The sequence below is a fragment of the Heloderma suspectum genome, chromosome 1 (genome assembly GCF_057233095.1).
Source record: "Heloderma suspectum isolate Gila_16-S chromosome 1, 16-S_ref, whole genome shotgun sequence".
NCBI lineage: Eukaryota > Metazoa > Chordata > Lepidosauria > Squamata > Helodermatidae > Heloderma > Heloderma suspectum.
The window spans coordinates 336,093,690-336,105,717 of record NC_139458.1 but is presented as its reverse complement, the minus strand read 5'-3'; the positions used below and the strand labels follow the sequence as shown (position 1 = coordinate 336,105,717).

General features: G+C 45.0%; 1 protein-coding gene across 1 annotated transcript in view; it reads right to left on the bottom strand.

Moving 5' to 3' along the window:
- The window catches only part of ENPP3 (ectonucleotide pyrophosphatase/phosphodiesterase 3), a 79,942-nt gene that overhangs the window by 35,435 nt on the left and 32,479 nt on the right, over positions 1-12,028 (bottom strand). The window contains exons 8-13 of the mRNA XM_084827535.1: positions 10,139-10,258; positions 8,221-8,330; positions 7,189-7,254; positions 2,517-2,589; positions 432-540; positions 202-330 (exon numbers count right to left, since the gene is read on the bottom strand). Coding sequence (XP_084683661.1) covers positions 202-330; positions 432-540; positions 2,517-2,589; positions 7,189-7,254; positions 8,221-8,330; positions 10,139-10,258 — 607 coding nt within the window. The remainder of the gene's footprint in view (positions 1-201; positions 331-431; positions 541-2,516; positions 2,590-7,188; positions 7,255-8,220; positions 8,331-10,138; positions 10,259-12,028) is intronic.

Sequence of the window (12,028 nt, the reverse complement as noted above, 5' to 3'; positions counted from 1 at the left end):
AGTCAGAGCAGTTCCACAATGGAACCAATTGCCATGGGGAGTGGTGGGCTGTTCCACACTGGAGTCTTCAAGCAGAGGCTGGAGAGCGGTCCATTGGGGATGCTCTAGCTCTGCATTTCCCGCATTGATCAGACAGTTGGACTACATAGCCTACAACACCCCCGCCAACTATGATTTATGCATCTGTGGTCCAAAGCTTACACGTATAAAAGTCTGCTGGAATATTTCTTGATCGGATCCGAGGTGCCGGGCCTTCATACATAAAAAAATTGATTTTATCAAAATAATCCGTCATATATTCCAGCTGGTTGCAGAACGTCTTATCCATGCCTAAAGAAGAGAGAGAAGAATATTACATAGTCTACCAAATGTTGAAATGGCAAGATCAACAAAGCTCTTCACTGAGATACAAAAGAGCAAAACAATTATACCGTGATCAGCCAGAACTATCAGATTGACACAGTTGTGCAGGTTTCTTTGTTTAAGGCCTTCCATTAACATTCCCAGGGTCCGATCTGCCAACTGTAAGGCCTTAATTATCTACACAGAAGGAGAAAAGGTGTCATTGGCATGTTTTCATTCATGCTGCATACAAGACCACAACCACGTCAATTGCAATAGACAATGGAATAAAATAGACTATAAGCAACTTTTAAATGGCAGGTTTTGATATTGCTTCCTATTGCATTCTGGGATTTTGGAACTGGAGTCCCATTGGGTAGAGCAGGCATGGAGAACCTCTAGCGTGCAGGCAAATTTCGCCTTCCAGTCTGGCCCATCTAGCATGCAGGGCCTTGGCAGAAGCCCCTCCCTCTCCCCATCTCTTCCGTGTTGATTCCCCACTGGAGGAGTAGCTGGAAATCCCTGCTGTTATCTCCAGTGGGAAATAACACTGAGGAGTCCACCTTAGATGCCCTGAGGAGTCCAGCTTAGATGCCACACAGCCTTCCAATTCTGAGGGAGAGCAGAACACAAACGGCTTCACTCACTCCATGCCTTCCCAATGGGGGAAGGTGTGAGCTTGTCCCCAGCAGAAGCGGGAGCTGGAGAAGCTCTAGCCAGCACTTTGGCAGGGACCAATTATATCAGTGGACATGGCCCCGCCCATGTAACACTCATATGCATGGCTCCACCCAGTGATGGCAGGGGCCATGGCCCCACCCACATAATGCCTTCTGGCCTGTGGAGGGCTGGTTGGGTAGGGTCACCAGGCCCCCCCAACCTAATTCAGTTCTACACCCTTGTGGCAGAGAAATCAATCAATACTATTAGTAGAAATTCTCATGTCTTGCATCATTACTATTATTATTATTATTATTAACATTTCTATACCGCCCAATAGCTGGAGCTTTCTGGGCAGTTTACAAAGATAAATTAATCAAAGTAAAAAGTACATTTAAAATTATAAAGTACTTTTATAACGCACAAGGAAATATATTGTAATTTTCAGGTACTCAACAGCTGCTGTCAGCAATATTTTGAAAAACCCTCAAAGAGTCTTGTGGAACATTAAAGAGCAACATTATTATGGCATAAGCTTTCATGGACTAATATCAATAGATTCATGAAGTGCTACCCTAAGTTAAAGTATATACACACACATCGGTGGGGTGGATTGTAAACAGTGAAATCAGATGGAAATGACATACAGAAAGTATAGACAGTGACAATGATGCTATTAACATTGGCCATTCACGAAATGCTCCCTCCCCTCGCCATTCCTATATCATGTGCAAATCCCCTTACTCACCCAGCCCAATGTCCTTAACCATTATTATGTCCCCACATGGGTAAGGGCTGGAAGGAATTCATCCAAGAGACAGGAAAGGCTGGGGGAGGGTGCAATTTTATGGACTGCTCTTGATCCCTTAAACTTAAAGCCTGACTGCAGCTTCGGTGTGTTAATTTTTCAAAGGGGTCCATAGTGATGGGGAGGGAAGGGTTAGCCCTCCCCTCCCCAGCGCCATTTCTCCCTCAATATGTCCCCTCCTTGCTGCAATTAGGCTTGAAAAAAGCCTCCACGACCATCAATAGAGGCTTTTTCAAAGTCTTCATGCAGCATGGGTGAGGGAACAGGGAAACTGTCTTATCTCCAGTCAGTTTCCCTGTTCCCTCATCCAAGCTGCATTATGACTTTGAAAAAGCCTCCATTGATGGCTGTGGAGGCTCCAATCGGTGACTGGAGATAAGGCAGAGAAGCTGGTGGCCTGCATGGGGACCTCCTGTGAGTCATTTTAGGCCCACAGACCGGAGGTTCCCCGTCCTTGTTATAAGGAATCCAGGCATCTTTCTACAAGGTAGAACTTCTGTTATACGTATATAACTTCCTCCTAGCATTCTGTCAGTGTTTTATTACTGGAAAAATTAGATTAATCTCCCCTTCCCTTTTACCAGACAGCACAGCACTGTGATTGGGAGTGTGGTGTGAAAGGCAGCTTTGTGATCAGTGATTACCACCTTTTGAATATGGGTATCTACTGGAACATAGCGAAGACACTAAAAAAAAAAAAACTTACTCCACCACTAACTGGTCCAAATTTGTGTCCAGATGTGTCAGGTTCCTCAATATACAGCGTATAGAAATCTGGCCTAGAGTTTAAAAGAAAAGAGCATTGTGACTGTTAAAAGGGGATCTTGGCCAAATGTCACTCAAGGGAAGCTGCAAAAATGTGCATTATCAAATGAGATGAAATATTTAGGTTCCATTTTACAGCAGCATTTTACACAAGCTGGATGTCTGAAAGTGGCCATGCCTAAAAATCTGTACTCAGGGATACATGTTTACCTGCTGAATCTACACATAGTAGTTATACCTACTACTAATGATAATAGTCGTTATCATGACTATTGGTGCCCATTGGTGTCATGTGTACCAATAGTTATGATAACGGCATTATAACGCTATAACAGCTATGGGTAGATTCAGCTTGTTTACTGGAGACCCTTCTTATATTTTAGCTCTCCCTAATTCCCATGTAACGTACAGGTTATTTACCCATAATCACACATACAAGAATTAAAACAATCCTCTTCATATAACTACATGTAAATTTGACATCTCATTTCTCCACCTGTGTAAATACCTCCTAACAGCACAATCCTATTCTCAGGGCAGTATCTACTCAAAGGTAAATCTCAATGAGTTCAATGGGACTTAATTCTCCCAGGGAATTGGGTATAGGATTGCAGCCAATAATAATAATAATAATAACAACAACAACAACAACAATTTCCTGCCTTTTTCCCAATACTGGGACTCAAGGTGGCTTTATAACATTAAAGACTTGTACAGTTAAAACATATAAATAGAAATATACAACAGTTAAAATATAATTAAAACATCAATAATATTAAAATTGTATTAAATTTTAAAAGTTAAAAAAGCCAACAATAATATAATCAATAGTATCAATCCATCATATTCTCACAGGTCCAGACTATGTATCCCCAGACTATCTATCCTCAAAGGCCTGACCGAACAATAAAGTTTTTGCCTGCCTGCGAAAACACACCAAGGGGGGGTGCCACTGTTGCCTCCCTGGGAAGGGAGTTCCAGAGCCTTGGGGCAGCCACTGAGAAGGCCCTCTCTTGCGTTCCTACCAGGTGAGCCTGTGATGGTGGCAGGACCACAAGAAGCGCCTCCCCTGAAGATCTCAGGGCACGAGTAGGCTCATAGGGGAGAACACGATCGTTCAGATAATCTGGACCCAAACCGTATAGGGCTTTATGGATCATGACCAGCAATTTATTTAATTGTTAATACCACTGATCTTGATTGCAAGCCTGCACAAACTGTGCCCCTCCAAATCAAACACAGCCCACCACCCATGGATGGTGGCCCATTGCGCACTCAGTAAAAAACAAAAAAATCCTTCTGTTTGGGTTGCCTGCTGGACCTGCAAAAACAGAGACAGTCATCTAGCTCCTTGTAGACCACAATTTGTCACTGGTGGTGCCCTGTGCTTGCCTTGGTGGGTCACACAACCTGTGCAGACTGAATAAAGGCATCTAACGCCATAACCTAGAATCCATCAGACCTCTTGGCAATTGATTCTGATGCCATTGATGTCCCCAAGCCTAACGGGCAACAAAAAGCTGCTTCTTAAGGATTGTGTCCCATTCTTTTCAATGGGTCTACTTTAAGTAGAACTAACATTGGATACAAGCCAAAGTTACAACCCTGCCATTGTCCCCACCTCTTCAGCAAGCAATGCTGAAACTGTTTGAGAAGGTACATGCTACAACCGTGCAACGGCTCATTGCAACCAATTGCATTTGAAGGTTCTAGAGATATTTGTGGTCATGATCTTCTGCTAGAGCTACTAGATCACAATCAAATTAAGGGCCAAAGTAGACAAGATAGGAATGCTATGTATGGGCTTGTTGTCTCCCACCACCTTACTTTGCGGCGCTCTGCTGCTTTAAGCAGTTTTCTCCCAGTCTGGAAGTGCGCCAAGCTGGGAGAAAAGGGCTTAGCATGGCAAGGTAAAGTACAGGGCAAGGGGGAGGAGGTTTCACTCCCCTCTTCTTCATGTAAAGCAGGGATGGGCAACATGTGGTCTGTGGGCCGGATGCAGCCCCTGTCCCCTGGGTGCCCTTGTCACCACCCCCTCACCAAAATTCACAGTGATAAAAATTCAGTAGTTAGTTGTTGAATTTTAGTGGGAAACCACTACTGGGATGTTAAAAGGACACATTCAGCTTGAAAACAAGTTCAGTTTTTCTTTTTTAGACCTCTGTCGCAGTTTGCCAGCAAAATTTGGTAGCAAACCACCAGCATTTTTGCCGTTGTTGTAGTCCAATGGCTCCAGGAGTGTGTCCTGTAGTGGGGGCCTGTGGGGTGGAAAGCAGCCCCCAGACTGCCAGAGTTACCCTCCCCTGATGTAACAAGCAGATCCCACCTCCATTTTCTACATGAATGGGGTAGCAGTAGGGATGTTAGAGAATTCCACCATGGACTCCAGTGAGGCAGGAATCTTTAGAATCCGGCCTCCCGGAGTCTGTGGCAGAACAGAGCAGTCGCCCCCGCCACCCCGTGAAATTTTCCCGGGATGGACCCTACCTGGTGTCGGCCAGTCCAGTCTGTCTGCTGCCCCGGTCTGTGGCCGCAAATGGCTGCCCCTGTCTGCAGCTGCCATTTGCCTCCCTGCGTTAGCTGTGATAGGCTACATAATATTTTTGTAGCCTATCACAGCAAAGAGCAGGGACGCAAATGGCATAGTGGGCGCCATTTGCATCCCTGCTCTTTGCTGTGATAGGCTACGTAAATATATACGTAGCCTATCACGGCTAATGCAGGGAGGCAAATGGCAGCTGCAGACCGGGGCAGCCATTCGCGGCCACAGACCGGGGCAGCAGACAGACTGGACTGGCCGACGCCAGGTAGGGTCCATCCCGACAATGGACAGAAGTCCAGCTGCGGGCGGGCCCGGCCAGTGGCTCTGTGGACTCGCTGCAGAGCAGAGCCGGCCCGGGAGGATTCCGGGGGGAGGGAGAGATCGCCTCCCCCCCACCAGCGGATGCCCCCACCTGGAACGGGGTAAGTAATCCGCCCATCCCTAGGTAGCAGGACTGGCCTAAGACATGTTGTGGCCTGAGACAGAGTGCCAAGTGAAGACACACACATAGCCAAGACCAACCCGGTTATTTTGACACTTGAGGCAGAAAATCCCTCAAGCACCTCTCCCCTTCCCTGAGCAAAAAGAATACAAAAGGCTTGTATGGTCCAGACAGAGGGCATTTGTACACCAGCCTAAAATCCTGCATTTAAAACGGGGTTTTCTGCTTCCGTTTTAAATGCAGGATCACCACTGGCTCCCTTTACATGCACTTCCTCCCCCCCCCCCTTCTCCCTGTATCTGAGTCTTCTATTATCTTTCATTGGTCTCATGCCTCTTCTTCCCGCTTTAACTCTTTTGACAGAGGAAACTGAAGCAGAACACAACCAGGTAGTTTGATGGCTCATTATCTGCGATCTATTTAAAAATGGAACAAAGGGCATTTAGTGCAGGAGGGCCACAGCTGGGTCACGGCATCATGTAAAGAGCCCGCAGACTTCCACGAAGGAGCAATCTGAATCGCAGGATAAAAGCTCCATGTGATGAAGCCCTTAGTCATGCCACATGCTGCACGGAGCATAGCACCAAAACAACTGCGGTTTAAGGGGCATACTCTTGAGGAGGTTAGAAAAGGAAGGGAAAAGATGGGTTAATAGCTGGAAAAATGAAGGGGCAGAAAAGGACTCCAGGCAGAATTTCTCAAAAAAGGCAATTTGAGGGGTCAAGTCTGGAGATGCTGACAACAATGACAGCCATGGTTCCCTGCCAGAACATGTCATGCAGTCTTCCTCAAGCTGGTGCCTTTCAGATGTGTTGTATTACAACTACCATCATCCCCATGCTAGCTTGGGGTCATGGGAGTTGGAGTCATACACAACTGGAGGGTGCCAGTTTGGGGAAGGCGGAAATGCAGCTTAGGGAGCAATCTATGGCTGCTAGACAGCGGCTAGACAGCCATAGGATATGCTGTTTTTTGGGAACTGACCTTGCAGCCCTCCACGCTTCTCCTGCCCTGCTTTAGATAGGATTGCACCCTTAATCCATGTTCTGATCTCATGACAATGTGCATTTCCTTATCACTGTGGACTAATGATGAGGAGCCAGAGGAACAAATTGCAAAATGTAATGACATTGCTCCATGCTACAAAGGGAAGCATGACATGGGACTACCATTTCCAGCAGCTACCCAGTATTTCTCACAAGGCCAATTCTCACACAGGGGTGGGCAACTTGTGGTCCTCCAGGTGTTTTGGCCTAAAACTCCCAGCAGCCCTTGTCAATGTAGCCAATAGTGAGTGATGACAGGAGTTGTAGGCCAAAACATCTGGAGGGCCACAAGTTGCCCATCCATGAAAAAACAAAGGAAGATGAACGGGAGATCAGAAATTCAATACGAAAGGACAGGAAGAAAGGAAAACAACGAAGAGAAGTTAGTAACAAGGAGCAAGTATGTTACTGAAGGAAGGCAGGGTGGTGACAAGAGTTTGGGTTTGGAGATAAAGGAGAAGGAAGAATGGGTAGAAGATATAGGAAAGCATATAATGAGTATGCTTAGTATATAATGAGTACACTTCCACAGGAATAGAAAAAGCATTTCAAGTCCCATTTCCTAAGCTTCTTTAGCTATTACCTCTTAGATTTGGGAAGATCAAGCCATTGCAGCAGTTCTGTAACTCTTCTTTCATATATAATTGATCTACAAGGAAGACAAATGATCTTTAGCACATTTCCCTACAATAAAACAATGGTATATAGATAGTCCTTGGCTTTCATGGACAAATTAACAAAACAAATTAATGCCTATAATAAGCAAGATGATTTGGACTCTTTTATGGTAGTTTGGTTCAATGTTTTCCTGAGAGATGTATGTCATTCTGTACATATTTACTTGCAGCGCAAGTAAATTACAGTTACATCTTATGCATCCTGTGAGGCCCATTAAATGTTATGGGACTTACTTCTGAGTAAACATGCATAAGATTGAGCTGCAAGTCCCATCCTAATGACTTAGTGATCCTGTATCTTTAATACCACTTTTGAGTTGTTTATGTATGTTATTCTTTTTTTGTGTGGTAAAAATTGTATGAAAACGTTTTCCTTTTCAATAAAAAAACATGGTTTAAAAAAGAAAAAATGCATCGTAACAGTATTTTAGTGCCAAGCATGACATGGCATTTTCAAATTGACCGATTTGAACCAAATTCTAGGACTGAGGGAAATTTCTGCATGTGAAATAGCAGCTTATCAGGACCAAGGTTTAGGAGAAAGTTTGCTCGATTCATGTACGTAGCACTCTAATAAGGGCAGGTGCTACTTTAGTATATCCATGAATCCATTAAACCTTAATATATGTGTATGTCTGCGGCCCCCAGTACACACCCCAGAATTACATGTGGGCTTGGGGCCAGAAAGGTTGTACACTCCTACATTAAAGGTAAAATAAATTATTTAGCAGCCTGACAAGAGACATGGTTCCCACTAACTGTCTTGTGAACTGGTTGGTAAATAATGACCCAGTAATTGTAAAGTGAATAAAACCCTGGTTCATTGCCAACTTTCCAGAAATATAATACAAGCAACTGCACTACAAGCATATTATTCATTAAAAGTACAGACTACTGTATACATCAGCTCATTTTTTAAAACCTAATCTTCAACTTACTTGTTGTACAACTGGTATATATTAGGGAATGTTCCACTAATGTTTACATCAGATCCAGGCCAAAAGTAAGTGCCAGCTTTCAAACCGTGATACATTGCTGTATGCCAAATCTGCAAGAAGCATTCACAAACTCAGTATTTGAAGATATTCATTTGGTAGGACAAACCCATATAAACCTTCCCATAGTCTGAGGTCTTGATGGAGCTAAATCAGGCTAATAACTACAAGGAATAGGGCCTTTTGAGTGCTATGGAACTCCCTGTCATTAAAGGCTCATCAAGTTGGCTCCTTCTCAGATATTTGGAGATTAGCCAAGACCTTTCTAACCTATACGGACTTTGAGGGGGCTAGCTTCATAACTGCTTTAAGTCCTGCTGTGACTGTGTGAGGCTGTTAGTTGTTTTACGCTGTTGCTCCATTGCTTGAATTGTCTTTTTATTTAGGTGGTTATGTTGTGTGGCACCTTGAGAACAGAAGAAGGGCCATGCTGAATCAAACCAAAGGCCTATCCAGTCCAGCATTCTGTTCATACAGTGGCCGACCAGCTGCCTGTGGGAAGCCCACAAGTAGGACATGAGTGCAATAGCACTCTCCCACTTGTGTTCCCCAGAATCTGGCCCATAGAGGCATACTACTTCTGAAACTAGAGGTAATGTATAGCCATCATGACTAGTAGCCATTGAGAGCCTTATCCTCCTTGAAGGCCCATTTGTGTGTGTGTGGGTTGGTGGAGGAGGTGGCATAGAAAGTCGAAGATAAATAAGCAAGACTGTAACACTTCAGAGAGTTGACTCACTCAATTATATTAGCACACGATAGTTGCAGAAGTCTAGTGTGTGCTGGGCAATACCCTAACTAGGCATTCCTACATCCCTACGCTAGGCATGGGCATTAGAAGAAGGTAAGAATGGCTGCAGGCCTTTAAGGCTACTATTGCTGAAATTTAGATCCTTCACATCTCAGAAGCCATCGGCCCTGTTCCCACGTAAACAACAACATAACCCAAGACCAAACCATGGGATAGCCTCCGATTGTTTAGCCCCTAAACAAGCCAGCGGTCCGGGTTTGCACGTCATGCTCCACAACCTATGAAGGAGCTGCTCATGGGCTGTGCAGTAAAAGCCTAAGAGGCATTTATGCTGCTGGCAGTGCACCCACTTGTCCCCAACCTGTTGCTTTTTAAACGGATAGGTTCATGTTACATGCAAACCAGGTCTTTGTATAAACACTGACTGGATCCTACTATCCAGTACTCCCAATTTGCTTCCCCCTTACCTACAGTACTCAGTGGTTAAGGGTGCATGTTTAGATAGAAAAAAAGTCCTGCAGCTCCCAGCATTCCCCAGCCAAGTATGCCTAAGAGCATCTCTACCTCACCCTAAAATCCCACATTTAAAACAGGGCTTTCTGCTTCCATTTTAAATGCAGTATCAGGACAGCCTCCCTTTACACGTGCTTCCTTCCCCCCACTTTCTCCCTCCTTTCCCCCCTTATCTGAGTCTTCTGCATGTTTCATTATACAGCCACTAGAAGGTGCTGTGGTCTAGCTCCTCTTATTGCGGGTTTCCCTCTTTTCAGGAGGGAATGCAAGCGGAACTCACCCAGTGTAATTTGATAGCTCATTATATCTGATATTTTAAAAAATGGAATAAAGGTCATTTAGTGCAGGAGACATCCTGAAGGTTGATGATGTCATCTAAAGGACCCGCAAACTTCCATGAGTAACCAATCTCAATAGCAGGATAAAGCTCCATGTGAAGAAGCCCTAAACTATGTTTTTCTGTCTAAACATGCATAGGAATGCACCCTAAACGTGCTTTGCTGAGGGCCAGACTAGATGGGACAAGGGAAAACACATTTGTTCATGTTTAGGCTTCATTTGTATCTAAAGCAAGGAGCACATCTAGAGGCTACGTACAGGCTGTCCACTCCACCAGGCAGGGTTCGACTTGGAACTCCCAGAAAGCGAGAAGTTCTGGTTTAAATTAACATCATACATATTGTTGTCAATGATGCCATGGGATTCTGCGTACAAACCCTGAGGAAAAAGCATATGCATTGAGATGAAACCATTACCCTCATCTTAAAGTAAATGTGTACCCTAGGACCTGCTACGTAATGTTCAATGTTCTGCTGGATTATATCACTATAGATGTAAATGGTGCTGAAAACCTAAGAGGTTAATCTTAGATTTCTGCTCTCACCTGCGCTTCTAGTTCCCTTTTGCTGTATATATTAATAGCAAACTCAGTTCTCTCAGTGCCAATCCATATGTAGCCAAAACAGTACTATCCACACAGAAGAAGTATCAGCAGGCCTGGGGGAACCCAATGGTCAATACAAAAAATATTTAGGAAAATATTTTCTTAGGAAAACACCTAAGAAGCGGGGAGGAATGCAAAAATATCCTAACTAAGTGAACATGGTGGGAAACAGGGAGAGGTGAATGGAATGGAGTAAGGGCATGGCTGGCAGGCATCCTGAACAGGAGCACTCCACACTGCAACATTTTGTTGCAGGTGCCAGTTGTTTCAGCCTTATTTCCAGCTAGCTGACACATGCATGGCTTTATCCCCCTTATTTCCTCTTCACTATCATTTTGCAGAGAGAGTTTAATGGTGTGATGCTCAGGCTGTTTACTCAAAAGTCTGTCTAACTGAGATCAATGGGACTTATTCCCTAGAACGTTTTCTTAGAATTACAGCCTAAGGTTGTAGACATAACAGTAGGTGGTGTTTTTTTTTTACAGACCTGAAAGGAGATTATGATAGGCATCACCAGCACCACTGCAAATTCTTCAGCTGCCTGTGAGACAGGAAAACACACGCGCCACCACTGGCCACTATTGCTTCCTCCCCCTGCCCCTGAGTCTGTCTCACTCCCCACCCTGTCTACCTGGTCTGTCTCCCTCCTACCCCACCCCCACCTATCTACCTACCTACCACATTGCTGCTGCTCCAATGCATTCTCTGCAAGGCAGCCATACTCTCTGAAGAGCCACATCATCCGGAAAAGAGAGGCAACCATGCCAAATGCCTGGCTCAAGAGGTCCTTCCTTAGAGCCAGGCATTGTGGGAGGGGGTATCCCTGGAGATTGCTTGTACTGCTCACAATCTCCAGGGACACCCCTCCCTCCACATCACCTGACTCTGAAGAAGGACCCCTCAGAGCCAGGCATTTGGGTGTAGCCTCCTCTCTGAAAAGCTGTGCCGGCTGCTTTTCCAGCTGACACAGCTCTTCAGAAACCTCGGCCGCTTGCCAGTTTGCTCCAAAAGGATCTGTGGAGTGGGTGGAGGTGGCAGAAATGGAACACAGTGGATAACAGGGTGAGTAGGAGAACTCACAGGGTGAGTAGGACACAGGTTGGGTAGGAGAAGTGGCAGCAGTGGTGGCAGCAGCAGTAGCAAAAGGAGGAAACACAGCAGTGACACGTCCTCCTGGCAGGTCAGGAGTGCACAATTCACTGCTCCTCCCACTCTGCTGCCTGAGGCAGGGACTTACCCCGCTTCATGGGAGGACTGGCATTACATCCCATAATATGCACACATACTGCACATGTCTCACTTAGTCCTGTACTCAACAGTATTTTTTGGCAAAGATTTTCTTGTTTTTTTGCAAAAGTTAAACTCACCCCCTAAGATTGGGGGCAGGTGAACTTCAGTGAAATTTTCAGGAGTGGAGGGTGTGGCACTTACTTTGCTTAATCATTTTATGATATGGCCAAGAGTTTGAATTGTTTTATTGAAAAGAATGAAAAGGAAGCCTTGGGCAAGGCTCTCTGCAACCTCGCGGCCCAGCAGCCAAACTT